The sequence below is a fragment of the Rhopilema esculentum genome, chromosome 7 (assembly GCF_057945365.1).
Source record: "Rhopilema esculentum isolate cy_ngs chromosome 7, ASM5794536v1, whole genome shotgun sequence".
Classification (NCBI taxonomy): domain Eukaryota; kingdom Metazoa; phylum Cnidaria; class Scyphozoa; order Rhizostomeae; family Rhizostomatidae; genus Rhopilema; species Rhopilema esculentum.
Genome location: NC_142821.1, coordinates 1867054 through 1885183, shown reverse-complemented (window position 1 = coordinate 1885183; position 18130 = coordinate 1867054). Strand labels below are relative to the sequence as shown.

The following is an 18130-nucleotide window of genomic DNA, read 5'->3' as shown; positions in this document are numbered from 1 at the left end:
TTGGTTTGAAAAATGACCCTGACTTTCCTCTTGCTCATCGAATCAAACAACAACTCACTACGCTAAATGTCTGCAACTCATTCCAAACTCCAAGCATACTTGCAATCCCTTGATTTCTATCTTTAATCAAACCAGCATGCAGGATTATCGGAGAGGTATGATTAATTTTTCAAAGTAAAGAAAAATAAAAAAGATTATTAGGTGGGAATAGTAGAGACAGCAGGAATACAATAGAGAATACAGTATGTGCTCTGTAATGGTTGGATAGAGCAAGCAATGGGCTAATCCTTTTGCCCCACATGCTTGCTAAAGATAATCAAAGGCTTCAAAATGCATGGTACCTCATCACTAGATCTTTCATTCTAAGAGATAAAATATCAAACTGATACTTTATGATGGACAACACAAAGAACAGATTTTACAGACAATCTATAATGACTAATAGAAAACATCAGTTTCTATCTAAACAAAACTAGGCAACTTGCTAAAATGTGCAGATTATAACTGTCTCTGAATGTCAAACACTTTGAAACTTAGCTGCAAAACTCTAAATAAATGCTAATTGTTAATTGATCATACAACTTTGATGGTTGGCATTCAAAATCAGCAGTTGAGATTGAAAATCTTGGAATTGTGTATACAGATTATATAGAACAAACAATGAGAAAACATGTCACGCATAAACTGTGTAACATAGACACAAAAGTTTGGGCTTTGTAATGAATTGGTAGAGTATACAAATGGGCTTATCATTTTGCTCCATATGCTTGCTAAAGATAATTCAAAGGCATCAAAAGGGATGGTACCTCATCACTAGATCTTCCATTCTAAGAGATAAAACATCAAACTGATACTTTATGGAGGACAACACCAAGAATAGATTTTACAGACAATCTAAACTACTAGAAAACGTTAAAAGACAAAACTAGACAACTAGGTTCTGTCAATAAATTTTCTATTTCAATATAACAGCCACTACATACATTTTGAGCATCATTTCAGAAAATGACAATGACAGACGCACTGTAGTCCAAAATCAACAATTGAAATAAATTCTGACCTATGTGACTATTTATATATTTGAAATATCAATACAGTGCTACATCAGAAAAACATAAGGTGGTGCTTATATCACAGTCTGTCAAAAAGATGCACCTTCCATCAATCTTTCTATTAATTTTCTAAAAACTTTCCATAACTTGTTTTCACATTAAGTGCTATATCAATGTAAAAATCTTCACTAAAACATATCAAATCTCACTGCCAAATATCCATCAATGTTGATTGATATTGCAGTGCAAAGTTCAAAGCCACATGTTTAAAATAAAAATGAAAAAAAGTAGTAAGTACCAATTCTTCATCATCTTTGAACAACTCATTCTCTATTTCCTCCCTTTCCTTGGTTTCATCTGGCTCATCCTCTTCATCAGAATCTAACAGTTTGACTCTAGAATGTTTTTTCTAAAAGGAATAAAAGTTATACTTCAATTAGTTTTGAGGTTATACTTCTATATTAACATTTAAATGTTTAATAGCAAATTTATTAGCAAATATCTACTCCAAAAATGCTTTGACACTAAGTGCTAACTTTTAGTGTCAGAGCATTCTCACTATATAAAGAGAATTTGTTGTTTCTACTGTCAAAAAATCTTATTGAGCCAATGCAAATGGCCATCATTAAACCTTGGTGCTTGAAGAGTGGCTTGATTGTTTAGAAAAAATTTTTAAAAATATTTAATTGTTTTTATTAATATAACTATCATGATATTTTCACAAATTAGTAACCAATGGCCAATAACTTTATTTGATTGCTTTGCTAGCCTCTCCATATCAAGGTCAATAGTAACCTCTTATTAAACATCACTACCTTTTTTAACTTAATACCAGTGTTTTCTTCAATCAATGCAAGATCCTCATCATCTACTTCGTCTTCACTCTCTAAAACAATATATATCAAATTAATTATAGGATTAAGAACGACTGCAAAAAATCATAAATTTTTTGGAAACCCAACAAAGTATATAACTGATTTATGGTGCCGGTTTTTAGGGTTTTTATTACCGAAATATTACGATATTTCAATTTTCATAAAACAGTTGTTTTTAATTCAATCTTTTATATGTATAATTGAAATCCGATTAGAAAGTTTTAGTGAGACAATATAAGCAGAATCTTAACCTCTTCTAGGCCGTTTTTTCCGCCGGGGTTCTTGGTCACTTTCTTCGACTTCTTCATCGTCATCATTGATTATATCATTAATCAATTCTTCATCAATCTCATCTTCCTCGTCATCCTCTTCTTCATCTTCAATTTTCTTTCTCTTCTTTTTCTTTTCAGATGGGCCTAAATCCTCCTCGTCGGAATTTGCTTCCAACTCTTCGTCCGATTCCTCGGCTTCATGTTCCAAGAAGTCAGACATTTTCAACCAGCGCGGCTAGCCGAAATACAGGCTGGTTGAATAAGTTACGTTCAAAAAAAGAAGACCATAAATCTGTGAATTCGTTTACGCAAAAAACAAGGGCAAATTCAACAAGTATTCTCACGATTCAAGGTTCTGAGAAGCACTGGCATCTTCATGTTTCGACCACATTGCGCATGCACATATATCGACCCTCGTTTTCAAGGTAGTGCAACAATGAAAGTGCCAGAGAAGCGCCAAGACATCTACGTCCAAAAAATTCAAATTCCTGTGCTGATTAAATAAAGCAATCTCAAAATTTAATTGATACTATAAAATACCTATGAGATTAATTTTTACGTAACGTAATATATATGAATTATCTTAGTTTGCAGGGCCTCCGACGAAGGCCCCCCTACTTTTTTACAAAACAATAGAGTCTTTTTCAAAATCTTTTGTTATGGGTGTTAAATTTTCCCTTGGCCCCCCCCCCCCCCACTTTTCAACCTTTGTCGGAGCCCATGGTTTGTAATGAGTTTGCTTGGACTAGTTCTGTAGTGACTCTGTTGAACGAAAGGCATCTAAGAATCCACAACAATGCGCAATTTTCGTTTCACTAAAATTGTGACCACGACGTGATCGATTTGCTATGTAATGAATCTGCTAAGTCCTGTTTTCAACAACACTCCATCAAATTCTCCACACGCAGCACAGACATCATCTACGACACTGTCATATAGCACGTATATCCCAAGCAACCCCCCCCCCCCCTATGATATCCGTAACTGTTCAGGCCATTCGTTGATTTACGCGCTGTTGGATAGTATTGTTGATAATTAAAAATGACAGGCCTGGTCGCAAGCAGCAGAATGTCACAATCTATCTTAACAAATTGCAGATGAAATATGAATATGAAATAGCTGGCAAATTTTTAGTGTTTCTCTTTAATTATTTCTCTTTAATCATAGTTGCACTTGAAGGGATTTTTATGGAGACTGGGTTCCTTATTTCTTGATATCTAAGGTCTTGTCTTGCTTTTCGTGAAAATGCGCCCCTTCGTGGTTAAAGGTGAGTCGTTTCATAATCTTCCATGATAATTAGGTATTCATGAAGAATAGTTTTGTAACTTTCTGTTGCAGGTTGATGTAAATTTCTTGCCAGTTGGTAAGGTCAAACTTTGAATTGCTATACAATGTAGTCCCAACAATTTAATTTGTACTTCCTTCTACTACCATTTCCCTATACATGGACTCCGACCTTGAATAAAGCTCTATTGTTTTTGCATTTTTCATATTTTGTACTACATTGTTCATAATCATCTGGCTTTTCCTTAAAAATTATTAAATTGTTTAAGTCTTCATTAACTTGCATAGCATTGTCTTTGAACCAACGGGCTTTTAATGTGTTCCCTGCCCTGGTTTTGCGGAAATGTCTTGGTTACCCATGCCTTCAATTCAAATGGTATTATCGCCAGCAATGTGCCCTGTTTATCTGCATACAGGTTTAGAAAATTTCGTTGATGAAAATGCTGAAAAGAAAGGGCTAAGGACAGAACCTTGAGGGACCTCTTTTATTGTTCATTTCCATTCATTAAACAAAGAACTAATCATTTCTCTTTGATAGGACATGACTGGTACCATGTATTTAAAGAGCAACCCTTATTTTCCTTATTCAAAGTTGCAAGAAAAGTTATTTTGACAACAGCGTTGAAGTTATGGTAAACGGGCACAAAATTTTAATATTTTATTTCACCAAAACAGTTGCAAAATTTGGGCTTTGATTGTCCAGAGTCCCATGCAGTTATCTCGTGCAACACATTTACAGTGATATAAAATCTCGAAAGGGTAATGACAACTTAAATAACAATAGACCAACTTTAGACCCCGTTTAAACTGTGCCGGATAAATTCTATCCGCATAAAAATTGTTCGGATTGATTTGCGTTTACACTACGCCGCACAAATTTTGTCCACTTTGCTACACTGCGCCAGACAAGTGTAGTCACTTGACCTAAATCATGCACAGAACGCCCAAAATGAAGTCATTTCTGGGCAACAAAGTAACAACAAAATTCCCGCCAACATAAAAAGACTTATCATTTTCTCTTCAGAGTTATCTGTTTCTCTTTAAGACGAAGTCCGAGGATTTTTTCAAAACAAATAAGGCAAAGTTAGCTTTCGTAATTCGTTCTTTGTAACAAAATGACGGTGAAATAGCGAAGAAAGTAGGGAAAGATGACAAGGATGCCAATTTTACGTGGACTGACGAAGATACTGCACTTTGAACACGAGTATTTATCGACTGCAAGGCAGCCAAGATGGCGAAAGGTCTTGATTGGGAGACAGTGGAAACTAAATTGAATGAAATAGCCAATCGCTTTCGAGCAAGATACGATGTGGATAAAATTTATCCGGATAAAACTGTTTACACTGTACCACATAGCAATCCGAACTAATTTAATCCACATTCCTAGGTGAACTAATTTTGCTCGGATAGGCGCTCTCAAATTCGCGCGGATAGCGTGGGTCTAATGTAAACGCGATGTCTATCTGAACTAATTTTGACGCGGATAATATTTATTCGGCACAGTGTAAACGGGGTCTTAGACATTTGCTAGACAAGTTACCTATTACAGCCTCTTCGGTACTTTCTCCTTTCATTTCTTTGTTTAAACGAGTGATTTCAAAAGAAAAGCATTTGTTGCCAAACATTTCCTCTCTTTGGCAACATCACTCATTTAAACTCATTTGTCATGATAAAGGGCTACGCTCGTAACGTCGTTCTTGAAATTCGCTTATTTTTCTCGTACAATTTTAAGTCTCGTACAAAATTATATTACCACTCATCTGAATTAAGTGCTCTTTTCAGCGACACGATGTCACATAGAACGGTAGTTGCAACTCACCAATAGATCAACCAGACGACACTAGTTCAATCTCATTGATGTTACAGGCTTCTACAGTATTAACAATAATGATAGTCTGCGTTTTTTCTCCTCCGTAGAATCTGCACGCAGGCTACAACAATGCTTGCTGCCAAAAGCCTTGCGACGTCATTTATGTACATCAATATTATAGCGTCAGATACTACACAATATGCATTTGATCAAAATAAAAGCTTACGTTAAATGATAGGGGCCTTACGTTGAGGCTCTCAAAAACGTATCAGGCAAGCCAAACACAAATTTTAACAAACTTTTCTAAGATTGGTTACTTTTATAATTTAGAACAGAAAAAACTGGCCACGTTAACGTAACTGATTTTTATATGAAGCATAAAAGAGTTTTAGAAATCTGAGATGCACAGAAATCTGCGACGCACAGAAATCTGAGATGCACTAGACTAAACTTTGAGTCGGTACAGAATCCTTTGGAATCCAAACCTGGTTCATTTTGGAACTTAATGAGCCTTGTTCGTGTTTTATGTTTAAATTTTTTAACTAGCTTGATGTTAATATTCTTTTGCAGCGTCGTCAATAAATGAGATAGAAGCTAAGTCAGCGTTTTATTCGTGTTGATACTTAAACCAACAACGATCAGGAACTGAACCCATTTTCACATTTCTTTGAAAATTAAGATAGTATTGAAGACATTAGGGTTTGTTACCTATAAAACTAAGAAATGTTCAAATTTACAAAGAGGTATTGACTATTATTTTGAATGTCGGAAAAATCAATTTGTATCAATAAGATACATTATAAAGTTATTATGAAATTTCACAAGTGGACAATTGCAGTCTAAAGTATGAATTGCAGAAGGAAAAAATACCCAGCGAAAGTTTGGAATAGCATATCTAGAGAAAATGTATTTCTTTTCACGAACATTGTAATATTGTGCGTGCTGGATAAAGATAGGCATTGTAATGTAGTAGGCGATGAGCCTCAGATTGGCTTAAAAATTCCAAGATTACAACGTGTATTTCTCACCAGGAGCGCTGCAACCGCGCTATTAGCCTATCAACCATCAGGCTACGTTTAACGTTTGCTGTTCTCCTTGGTATTGCATCATTTGCGCGTCTTGTTCTTCTTGCAATTCGGCTACGTACATTGAAGTCACTTATTGTTGCCATATGCTGAGTAAGTGTAGGCCTGTGGTTATATTCGTAAAATGCCTTTCTCAACTGCCGGTCCCGCGGATCCCCATCAGGATGCACAATTATCGGCGGTCTTTCGTCCTTTTTCTTTGCTGCCTCATTTGAAATTCTAGCTAGTCTTGAAGCCCTGTTACGAAACTCGTTTATCGATTTTTTGTAACCTTCGTCTTCATCCTCGTTATCATCATGAGGCTCATTCCAACGTTCTTCACTTGGGTAATAGTCACCCTGTGGCCTTTCGTTGCGGTTCTGGGCTATATCAGGCTCTAAATCTCGGTTCTGTGTTGGATAATCGAGCTCTTTTTCCTCGTCTCCATAATTATGTGGCATCCCACTCATATTCACGTAAACTTGCGATGGGCTACCGAAATCCTTCGTGTTACCTGCCGTTTCCTTGACTGGAAATTCGTCTTCCGCTGGGATATCTGGCTTTATCTTGCTAGCAATACGCTCCAGTTCTTTCGTGTTTATCTTTGACATACTGTGCCTTGCATTTTCTTCCACATCGTTTCCCTGTTTCCTTTCTTCACTGTTTCTCATTGTTTCCTCATTTCTGGCGTCATTATCGTCATCAAACGGAGATATAGTTCCCCTCGCTGACCCGTCGTCAGTGTCATCTTTATCCACTTTAAAGCCTGGAGCTATCTTTGAGGAGATTTTTTCAAATTTCTCTTGAATATTACTTTTGTGTGTAGGCGCTGTCACGTCGTCTGGGTAGATTTTTTCTAGATTGAAAGAAAATACAATTAGATTAAGATTTATAAAATTATCAGTACTGCAAAACAAAATTAATAAAACTTCTACATTTTCTGCAGATAATATTGGTTTTGCAATAGCGTTTTCCCAAAAATTTAAATCCCGATCGAGAAACCTTTGCCATTACAAAAAACTAAAACATTAATATATACAAGCTCTAGATTTGATACCTCTATGAAAAGCCATTTCCAAATTACAATTTAAAGCAAGCAAAAAAGTTTTACCAAAAAGGACAGTTAAAAAGTGAAAACCTTAAACTGCTTGAGTAAACTTTTTGTAGTCAGAGGTATAATGACAGACAAGGAGAGACAAAAAGTGCCTTCCAATCCAGGATTGACAAGTTATCTAATAGTTAGTATGAGATTAGCATATTCCTTCACAAGATAAACAGTTGAATGAATGTTGGAAAACGGCAAACGTGACTGATGGTAAGTTGCTTCTAGAGAGGCTCCTTTCCTGTATTTTCAGAGATATTAACAAGGAAAAGGTCAAAACTCAAGCATAACTTATAAAGGAAATCAAAATGATATCTACTTCCAAATATTTCTGCATCTGTACGCCTATCGTAAAAGCTTCTTTGATAGGCCATTTCTGGCTCTTCCCGTTCTTTTGTGTCCTCGTTTGCTCCTCCGATATTATGTCTTGAGTAAGCATCGTCGTCCTCTCCCGCGTGTTTTGTTACAGTCTCAGGTTCATGCGAATCCTCGATTTCATCTCGAAAATGACCGCCGTGATTACCGTGATGATCGTTGTGATAAAAATCGTTTCCTAGGAATGATTGCTCACCGTGCAGACTATTTGGCCAGTGGCTAAAATGGCGAAAACCGTACCCTTCGTCGTCATGGCCACCGTGCTCGTCATGGTGATAAGAGTGATGCCACCCGTGGTGGCCTGAATGATCTTCCTCCTCTTCGTGCTCGATTTCGTGGTGTTCCACTGGCTCTTCGTGATGTTCGTCGTGATGGGAGTGAGTGACAATCACGTTGTGAATCGGGCGCACGTAGCCGTGGGCTGGATGTAAATCGACATCAAGGTCACCTCCTGTGAAAACCAGTTTTGCGCCCTCAGGCTTTACCTTGATCTTCATTTTCCCCATTTTGTGATGAACCTTAGCAAAACAAGATAAAGCTATGTAAAAAAGAGAAACATGCGTGGTTTTGAACAGCTGTATTGTAATACATCAAATATAATTCCTAGCATTTTGACTAGACACTTTTTATAAGAATGTCTTATTTCATGCTGAGCCTCAATATTCTTAATTTTTTTTTATTTTGAGCCCAAGATTATGGCTAATTTATTTTTAAAATAATGTAACTGGGTTGCGTTATTGTATTCATTAAATCAAGGCCAGATACGTTTATTTCAAGACATACAGCGCGAAACCCGTTTTTTTTCTTTCCAAAAAAACTCAAACAAACAAAAAGCTTCGTGATAAAGCCTCGCATTATTCTTAAATCATATTTAAATTTCAGCAATTTTGAGCCATAATATTTTTAAAGACAGGAACAGCAAAAGCTATGGGACCCCCAAATAATTTCCATAATGTACTTAAAACCAATAAAAATCGCCCTGCTCTTGGTTTTTTAGCATGTTTAGCCCCCCCCCCCTCCATAACGTTTTAGCCCCAGCAATATCTAATTACCCTGCAGTTCTTGCTTAAGTTGTTTTGGTTATGTACTCAAGTAAATGCGAAGAGATCTTTAAGGCAACTTCAGTCATAAAGCAACGTTAAGATAGAGAAATAGGAATCCAAAGTGTATACTGCATAGGCCTACCTTATAATCGGAGTGGTGAAAATGCATCGCTACTCCCATCTCAAGAAGAACCAAAATCGTAAATAGTTCCAAAGCTTCACCAAAATTCGATCTCATGATTAAATGAATTTTTGTCATCTACTGATAAGGGATCAATTACATCTCCTAATTCTTTCTCATTTTCGCATGATTCTTGTTCGGTATTGTATTAACCTGACTCTGATGTCAGTTGCTTATCTGTGTATTTGAATCTGATTGGTTGATCTCTACACAGACTTTTGAATACCCATTCACAGAACAGGTGACTAAGGCACGTGATAAACTTTCAAGACGCGATACATTTTTTCCGCAGTAGTTTAGCACAGGTCACATGATCCAACATTTCACCCAACGATACACCCAACATTGTTCATCAACTTTTTTGGTGACCCAACATTGATGGTCAGGCGATCCAACAATTCACCAAACATTTCTCACCCAACATTTTCTCGCGCAGATGAAAAGGGACTAGGGAGGATATTGCATTGATCTTGTTAATCAACTGGTTGGCAAAACATTATTGTAATGACGGCTGCTCAGAATTATTCGTAATCATTTTAAGCAAAGAACTTTCAGCACCTTTTTTTCTTGCCTCGTTTTGACAGTTCTTCGGCTTAATTAAGTATAAATTGCTTAAATAGCGACTTTCTTTGCATCGTTCATAACACTTTTTTCTGTCGTCACTGCCGTCATGGTCTTCCAGGACAAAAGTCATATCCCTCGGGAAATAGCACAGGCTATGTGATGACATTTGTATTTGAAACGTGGCTGGTTTGCGATGAAACTCCAAATGACGTTTCAAACATATCGTGGCGATTAAGTAAATTTGATGTGTTTGTGGGCAGGATTTACTAAAGGGCATTTCATACTTTATTTGAAAGCATTTCATAGTAAATTTGCAACGGTTATATTGCCCTTTGATACCTGTGTTATGTGGTTACCCTTTGAAGCAATGAACTTTTGATATTGTTATAATGATTGTTTCTACAAACGTCAGACGCAGGCCGTGTTTTCAGGAAGAGGTCTTTTGGAAAATAGAAGACCAAAGTTGACTGGACTAACGTAAACAACAGGTTATTATCAATCAAAATATTCTCGAAGTGCCGAAAAAACTTAAAAAAGCCCAGGCTTTCTATTGCATAAATAACCTGGAAAACATTCATATTCATTATTAGATTGTTTAAGAAGTCGTCAACATAAAATCTTGTCGTCCTTTTGGATGTAAACAACTGATGTGAACAGTAGGAAATGGCATTCCCCGAAGTTCTGTTTATGGTGCTTGTTGTGAAAATGCAGCGTTAGCTGTTTCCAATGAGACATTATCGAATTACTGGGGGTAACTCAAGGGCAATGAAAACCTAATTCGATTCAAAGGGCTCTCTGATTTCAGTGATCATTGGGATCAATACCAGTAACAAGATGCTCATGCGCAGAGGCATGCAATAACCGTAAAACAAAAGGTCATTGTTCCAGAACCGTGCATCGTGCTAAAACGCGGTTATTTTTTCTCTCGTTCAAGAAAATCAAGGCAGCTTGCAGACGCACGGATATTCAATAGCAGTTCTCTTGACGAAACTTGGACTATGTTCGGCAGACTTGTCTATGCTGTTGTTGTTTTATCGTGCTTGAAAATAGCAGCCACAGAAGACGGAGATGCAGGACATTTCCAGGTTCATAACGAGCAAGAGGGCAGCCTGAAAATACATGCAACCAAAGAAATTGCTCAGGTAAAAAAATTTTCATATTCCCTCTTAGTGGTAACACACTACAGTAACACTTCTTGTTATGCAAGAGAAAATTAAATTAACGAGATCCAGACAATATCTTATTCGCTTTTCGGTGAAATGATATTTCTTGAAAATCAACGAAAACCGGCCAAAATTGTTTAAGTGAGCAGTAACATTAAGATGCAGTTTTTTTCAAGTTACTTAAAATTCAAAGTATACGAATTGAAAACGCAGCAAATACTGACAACTGTTAGATAGCTAATTGACCAAATGTTATATTTTTGTTTGTGTCAATTGTATTGAATATAATCAGAATGTAGGCATAGATCGAACACCTTAGACGTTTTGTAGTGGACGTTTCGCAATAGTCTATTCAATAGATTAATTTTATAAAGAGAGTGCAAACACAGATCATTTGCATTAATGCAGCTAAACAAATAGTGTTGTGCTTGACAGCTTTCAAAAATGTTCGTGAACAATTTCTGGTAGATGTTGTTTGCTTTCAGCCAATTGCAAAGATAGCGCTGGCCTATTTGCTTGAAACCAATCTAAGTAGTTATTGGTGAAAATAGACTAAGAGTTAAATTAATGTTTTATGGTATCAATTTTGTAGATAGAGACCCAAGCAAATTCGGTCCAAGTTGTCCTGGAGCCAGGGAAAGTGAACGCTCCCGAGGTGGAGAATACAGGAGAAGGCAAAGGAAAGATAAGAAAGCTTGTTAAGATAATAAGTCCAGCTTATCTGAATGGTCTCAAAAAGAGTGGAATAAATAAAATTCCAGGGAAAAGCATAGGTAAAAGTCGTCTGAAAAGAGCTTTGATAGAAGGGGTTAAAATGTTTCAAAATTCTGTTATGTTGGAGAAGTGGATGGAACACAACGGTCACCTCGTTAGAGCAAACCGAAGAAAAGACCACCAGATGAGCAGAAGATCGGCTGCAAGTGCAAGAAAATACAAAAAGGAAAATGTTCGAGGCAAGAAGTCAGAAATCGAAAAAGAGACCAGAGTGCGAGGGAGGACCGGAGGCCTTCATGTTACCACAGGCAAACATGGAACAAAACTCATATCAAAAGGTGGAGCATTGAACGTTTTCATACGAAATGACAAGGAAAATCAAGCAGAGGAAAATACTGATGAAAATTCGGAGAGAAGATCAAACGCAGAAAATGACAACTACCATGTCATAGACTCAAATCTGGTTGGGCTCAGTTTAAAAAGAGACGTTGTTAAAAAACGCACAAAATGTTTGATACCGCCATGCATGCCGTAGAACAGCAGGCATCGCAAAATTTGCATTAATACACGAGCTGGTCTCATTGTTTTGAGCAGGGAAATGTTTTGAATTCAAAACGTTAAAAACAATATTGTTAATAGGCGTATTTTGTTATGCTAGTTTCGGGAAAGAAATATGAGACACTTTCTTTTGCCGCACTAAAGATATTACTACATATCAAGAGAAAAGTTCACAGATATGTGAATAGGTTTAAATATGAGCGATGCGTGCGCATTGGCCATCAAATCGGTAATAATGGGGAAAATTAAATAGGTGGAACAGGATTGAAGATCATCCAGTGGTTGCAAATGTTCTGATTTCAAATGTCAATAGAACCGTGCAAAAATGTTATGCTTGACTGGTTGCGAATTATCACAGGTCAGTTGTATTAGTGTTCTCGGAGGACGGGTCACCTGAAACAGGTCTTGCTTTATTCAACTAACCTTTGCTCATTGCGTTAATTACAAACTCGATTATGCTCTTATGCCGTTTTGGTAACTTGCTCTGCAATAAAGCGATAAGAAAAAACCTGGTCAATATGTCATCTTTGTTACCTGGAATGTTCACCCAGCATATGTCCATAGCTTCGGAAAAACGTATATCGTAACACCTAGTTCAAAACACAGCCTCTTCTTGAAAAAGAAATATTTCAGCTAGAGGCCAAAACAAGATTTAATCCGGCACTAGCAACCATAGGTAGGGTTGTTTCATTGAGGTTATTGGCATATTATCATTCCTGTTAAAAAGCTTTACTGGAGTCGAGAAAAATGAAAATAAATGGATACTGAGGAACGAAAAACTTTTATAATTGCGATTATAAGCAAGAGTAAAATATTTAGTTACAGTATATCGAGGCAAAAACAGAAATAAATGTCAATTAAAATAACTGTAATGATCTGAGATTATAAATACAATAAGTTCTAAATGAATCTCAACACAAAAACACGAAACGGGTATTAGTAGACTATGGTGATTTTTATAGGAATATGGCAAGTTATCTGTGATAATGTTATCAAGTTACTTATATGAAGATAGATTTTTCGTACATTTAAAATGTTTCTAGACATAATTTTGTTTACAATGCAATTTATATAAGAAAAGCAAAGAAATTGGTTTTTCGCCGGACAATAATTACGACAACTTGCCTGACTCTAATGTATAATATCTTTAACCACACTTTATAATCTTTTTGCAGTTTTACATCACAGTTTTTATGATAAATACTACAACTTTTATACGTCACACAATAAACATTGGACACGGGGGGTCACATGGGCTCAAAGGAGACTAAAAGTATCTTCATTGCCAAACGCACTCATTATATCGCGGATTACCAATAAAATAATGAAGCAGATAAATAAAAATCTTATTTTGACAGCTGTTGTCATGATTACTTTGTTCAGTTCTTTTAAGACATATACACCCGTTTTTTTATAAGAAACAGGTCATAAGAAAGTGTAGGCTCAGTTTTTCGAAAATTAAGAAACAACCCTATCCAAATTGAAAAAGTTAAGAAACTTTAACAATTTGCAGTTTTAAATTTCCGAGTTGACACTCGAAACAGTCTTGATATTGAACATCACTGTATATTGCAACACTACACTTACCATGCAGTTTGCATTCTCAGTAAATTGCGCACTCAAGAAGTTTCCGTTTAAAAATTTGTTTTGACTTCAACTTTACATGAAGTTCAATGAACTTTACTGTTTACAGATCTCAACAGAGATAATCATTCTAGGAAAACAAAACTCCTTGATCACTTTGTTAGTTTACCTCTGAATGTGGGTGAACTATTTACTTTACCTTGGAAGCACGCTTAAAAAATTCATAAACTAAGAAATTTAAGAAACATGTAAGAAACTTTAGATAGTGAAATGGCCAGAAAATTTATGAAACTGCCTACCAGCACCAGACCTTAGTTTCTTAAAAAAAGACGTGTAATTTTGGGTACAGGTGGTCCCTCCTCCCCCCTAGACAATTACGTGTCCCCTGCAGAGACATCTCTCTTGCAACAACAGCTAACTGTCCACCGTCATTAAAAGGTGCCGTGACAGCACGTGCCATTAAGGTATGCTTGCTCTCCATTGGCTGCGACAGACCTTACGAGTTTAATGAATTGAATTGAATTATATTTTTCAAAAGGCTAAAAATTCACCAACTTTTTGCCAAAAGTGTCAAGACGATTTAAATTTGTTTGTGACAATAGATGTTAAGCTTTAAATCTAAACAAAGGGGAATAGATATTTTATAATGTCAGTTTTTTCGATGATAAAATATTTGTATTTGGATGAGAATCAAAAGCTCGTAACACGTTGTTTTGAATGAGCTTGGTCTGTCACCTATCACAGCATACGAGAAATGACGTCATGGAAAAAGGAAGTACTACATGTTTACATATATAAAAGAGGCTAGTATTGAAAAGAGGCAGTGGTAGGCCATGAATTTAGCGAGGAAGTTAGGGTTGTAAAAAAAGTCTAAAAAATGGTCTCAAAACAAGCTTTGGGCGAACGAAAAAACTGTATAATATACAATCTTATTTCGAAAATTCTACATTCGATTAAAATTTCTGATATAGCATACTCAATGTGTATGTTATGTGAAAATATATGTTTCTTACCAATTCTGACATAGTTAAGTGAGAGCCAACAAAGGTTGGCGTCTCACCTTCTTACGTCGATAAACTAAACAAGCGGGAACTATACCCCTGGTACTCGATTCTTTAGGCCTGCCTGGATTATATTTGATTGAAATATAAAAGTTTAAAATTAGTAACGGAAAAATTAATACTTATAAAATTAAAAAATCAATCTATCGATCTCTGATTGTTATTATTTTTATCAACTTCGTATTTGTATTTATCTATAATCAGTAGATATCCATTCTAAATTGATATTAAATCTACGTGTAAAATAATCTATATGTGCTTGAAATATGTCGAACGGACAAATCAGAGTAAAGGTCGTGAAATCATCTATACATCTCACTGAGAGCTTGGCTTAAAAATACTATTTTTAATTGAGAAAATTATTCAAAGTTTGTAAAAGAGCTATTACTAGATACCGCAAGTCCTCGAATAAGCCCCGGGGGCTTATTTTTCAAAAAAGAAATTGGTGTGGAGGCTCAAAAAAGCAGCAAAAATATTACAAGGGAAAACTTTCTTCCTCTATTTGAGGCTGATCAGATATGCTTAAAAACGCATAAAATACAGATATATTGGGATATACCTATGGCTGTCGAGGCAATACTTCAGCTAATGGGGCCTTCTTCGAGGGTTGGGGCTTACTTTGCAAAAAGTACTTTAGGGAGGGGGCTTTTTCGAGAGAGGAATAATTCGAAGGTGGGGGCTTACTCGAGAACTTACGGTACCCAAGTTTGCCAGTATGAGAGGGATCTCCCTTTCAATTATTCGGGAACAATATTCCAAAACGAAATAAAACATGATCTATGAGAAGTAGGGCGTTAGTCATCATAACAAATTATGCATATGTCTCCATTACTTTAGACGATTCGGAGCACTGGACAGGTGTAGTCATTTAGCCCAGTGAAACATTAAGGGTTGGAAGTGATGAATGGGAAAAAGAAATGAGTCGTGATAAAATCAATTCTGGGAAAAAATGTCGGATTCTCAAGTCAATGCTTAGATACTATTTCCAGAAGTAGAATCTTAGAAAGAAGAATTTCACAATCTCTTGAAGAAGGTTTATACGAAATCTGTCACACGTTCTTGTGCATGGGAAAGCGAAATTAAACAAAATAAAGAATTACATGAAATTAAGACAACTTTCCCAGCAGTAACTTTAGAACATATGTTCTGCCAGCATATAAATAAAAATATAAACAGAAAACAAGATGTGAAAAAATGATAAACTAAACAAAAATAAATTTACCTCGCATCTCTTGTCATAAATAGATGTAGATATTGCCATTTCAAGACATATTTTGGACAGTATACATGTAAATGTCTTAAAAAGAATGAAAGAACTTAGGAATTAAAGAATTCAACTCTCTTTCAACGCTAATACACGATTTTTGAGATCATTGAAAGCCTCTATCAAAGAGAAAAGTCACGGATCCTTCCAAACAGCAGGCCGGAACATAACAGCCAAAGGATAGGTCTCATACAAGAATGGCTACAAAATGATTAGCAGAAAATCTTTGCTTAGGTAAAATAGTTTGTAAAATTTCTACTTATCTGTCATGGGGTATTCTATGGTCGCTGTTTCATCCATAAGCATTTTATCGAAACGTACACGAGCACGTTTTTTTTGTCGAGCGTGCAACAGGCACAGGGTGACCACACCAATTGCCACAAGGACTCCAACAACGAGGAGAACGGCCATTAATGTGTAATTGTTCTTTTTCTTCTTATGACTCTCTTCAACTATAACTAAATGTAATATAAAAAAATTAATAGCTTATATCGGAAAAATCTCTTGGCAGTTCGATTTCTATTTTCAATTGAAGACGTTTCTAGAAGACGTATTACTGATACCAATGCGTACACATCATTACTTTTTCACAATGTTGTGGAAAGCAAGCCATTTGGGAGTCTTTGTTGTGAAAAAGTCGATGAAGAGCATGCGCAATAATGTTCTTGTTCAATGCACATACTCACTGATGACTGCAAGGATGGGGGTATGGCTTGTTCAAATGAATACCAACTTCCCTCTCCCAAACAAACGGAATTTCATTCCCATTCCACAACCGGGGACTAAATCGAAATTTCCATAAAAACTACAATTTAATAGACAAGATCTGTCTTTTGCTCTTTATAACCACAAATAGTCACAACAGAATCTTGTTTCTTCCTTCTTTTTTCCAAAATAAAGTTTTTTTCAGACATCCATAATTATTAGAAACACAAATTCGTAATCAAGAGAGCAAATAAACTACTATGACCCTTATTTGGAGCTCTTGAGAGAGAAGGATGGAAACTTTTTATGAAGTTTGCAGAAAATTGGCCAAAAAATTCTTCAAATCTAGATTCTAGAAGCGCACAGCAATGCCGTAAAAATACGAGCAAACACGACTAAAAAAGCCGCTAATCTTGCCTTAACGTGGCTTTGCTATGAGAAGATAAAGTTCCTCATCACAGTGCCTTAATTTTGACTGTTAAATATAGATTAAAACGTCAATGAACGCAGTAGAAATACTCATTTTCAGTAGGTTAACCTATAAAATTCACAGATGCAGATTTTTATACAAATATCGAAACATGTCTGTATTGAATCGACGGTAACACCCGTATCAAACAAGCCCGGGGAAAACCGTCTCTGGCCAGAACTTCCCCTTCGTATTTTTGCCCCCAGTTAGTCATAAACTCCCTTTTTGGCACGATATACCACCCCCTACTAGCCCAAGCAAATTGCTGCCCCTGCCATATCTACCAGTTATCTCCCGTGAAGAAAAAACCTCTCGCTGGCGCTGTTAGACAGGAGTGTGGATCATGCTAGCAAAATAAAGGTGGAAACTTGCAATGGGAGAGTAAGACATATGCAAATGATTGTATTGCAAAGTTCGTTCCTAAATCATTCAAAACTATGTGACGAGCAACAACACAAACATCATTAATGCAGAAAGACCTTACCTTCTTTGTATGAATCTTTGTCTACTGTGAATTCACCAAGAGACCCCGTTTCTACTTTTGCTTTTAGTGGTTTGGCAGGGCTCTCTACACCAGATTTGAAGTAGAGAGAAAACTCACAGACGATGCTTCCTTTCCTAGTAAAAAGGATTAAATGTGAGATGCAGTTTTCATTTTTAACCTTGATAAGCTGCACTCACATACTTGTCAGTTCCAAATAAGCAATGAAGCGGATTTGAACAGACTCAGAAATTAATAAAGAATGGGGGATGGGAGTCCACTGCCGACCTTGGTTTATGGGAAAGTTGTTAGCTTAGGCCAGCAGCCATTTTTGTGCAGCAGGCAATCTGCCGGGTTTTGTTAGATAAAGAAGTAGGGTAGCATCAAAATTGCAAAAAAGAACATAAATTGTATGATGTGGCATAATTTGATGTGATGAAATGATGCAATATTTAGTAATATGATACACGACATAATGTTGCATGCGGCGTTATGACGTTATATTTTGT

The 18130-nt window shown here is 36.3% G+C and overlaps 4 protein-coding genes across 8 annotated transcripts in view; 1 reads left to right on the top strand and 3 right to left on the bottom strand.

The window, feature by feature from the left end:
• Positions 1-2601, bottom strand: part of LOC135683976 (transcription elongation factor SPT6) — a 30071-nt gene extending 27470 nt beyond the window's left edge. For 2 of the 5 annotated variants that reach the window (XM_065199400.2, XM_065199401.2), the window contains exons 1-4: positions 2179-2601; positions 1868-1938; positions 1351-1461; positions 807-827 (exon numbers count right to left, since the gene is read on the bottom strand). In XM_065199400.2, coding sequence (XP_065055472.2) covers positions 807-827; positions 1351-1461; positions 1868-1938; positions 2179-2419 — 444 coding nt within the window. In that variant the 5' untranslated portion in view covers positions 2420-2601. Of the gene's footprint in view, positions 1-341; positions 363-806; positions 828-1350; positions 1462-1867; positions 1939-2178 lie in introns of all 5 variants that reach the window. The other 3 variants (XM_089109201.1, XM_065199402.2, XM_065199399.2) reach the window with 2 other exon arrangements.
• Positions 2602-5888: 3287 nt separating this feature from the next.
• On the bottom strand, positions 5889-10236 carry LOC135683988 (uncharacterized). The gene is made up of 3 exons (XM_065199421.2): positions 9020-10236; positions 7779-8352; positions 5889-7213 (listed from the first exon to the last, which is right to left on the bottom strand). Exons 1-3 carry the CDS (start codon positions 9134-9136, stop codon positions 6318-6320), a joined length of 1587 nt encoding a protein of 528 aa, XP_065055493.2. The 5' UTR covers positions 9137-10236; the 3' UTR covers positions 5889-6317.
• A 233-nt stretch (positions 10237-10469) lies between these two features.
• LOC135684001 (uncharacterized) lies at positions 10470-12171 on the top strand. The gene is made up of 2 exons (XM_065199440.2): positions 10470-10764; positions 11378-12171. The coding sequence occupies exons 1-2, from the start codon at positions 10621-10623 to the stop codon at positions 12032-12034; spliced, it is 801 nt and encodes a 266-aa protein (XP_065055512.2). The 5' UTR covers positions 10470-10620; the 3' UTR covers positions 12035-12171.
• Positions 12172-12826: 655 nt separating this feature from the next.
• LOC135683979 (sushi, von Willebrand factor type A, EGF and pentraxin domain-containing protein 1) overlaps positions 12827-18130 on the bottom strand; it is a 28260-nt gene continuing 22956 nt past the window's right edge. Inside the window, exons 23-24 of the mRNA XM_065199405.2 lie at positions 17625-17758; positions 12827-16424 (exon numbers count right to left, since the gene is read on the bottom strand). Of these exons, the coding sequence (XP_065055477.2) occupies positions 16222-16424; positions 17625-17758 (337 nt within the window). The 3' untranslated portion in view covers positions 12827-16221. The remainder of the gene's footprint in view (positions 16425-17624; positions 17759-18130) is intronic.

Bases quoted from the DNA above. Each gene is read 5' to 3' on its own strand.
- LOC135683988 (XM_065199421.2), bottom strand. From the start codon at position 9,136: ATGACAAAAATTCATTTAATCATGAGATCGAATTTTGGTGAAGCTTTG. The intron at 8,353-9,019 runs GTAGGCCTATGC...TGTTTTGCTAAG, and splicing joins TTCACCACTCCGATTATAAG to GTTCATCACAAAATGGGGAA. The intron at 7,214-7,778 runs GTAGATATCATT...CTTTCAATCTAG, and splicing joins AGATGCAGAAATATTTGGAA to AAAAAATCTACCCAGACGAC.
- LOC135684001 (XM_065199440.2), top strand. From the start codon at position 10,621: ATGTTCGGCAGACTTGTCTATGCTGTTGTTGTTTTATCGTGCTTGAAA. The intron at 10,765-11,377 runs GTAAAAAAATTT...TCAATTTTGTAG, and splicing joins CAACCAAAGAAATTGCTCAG to ATAGAGACCCAAGCAAATTC.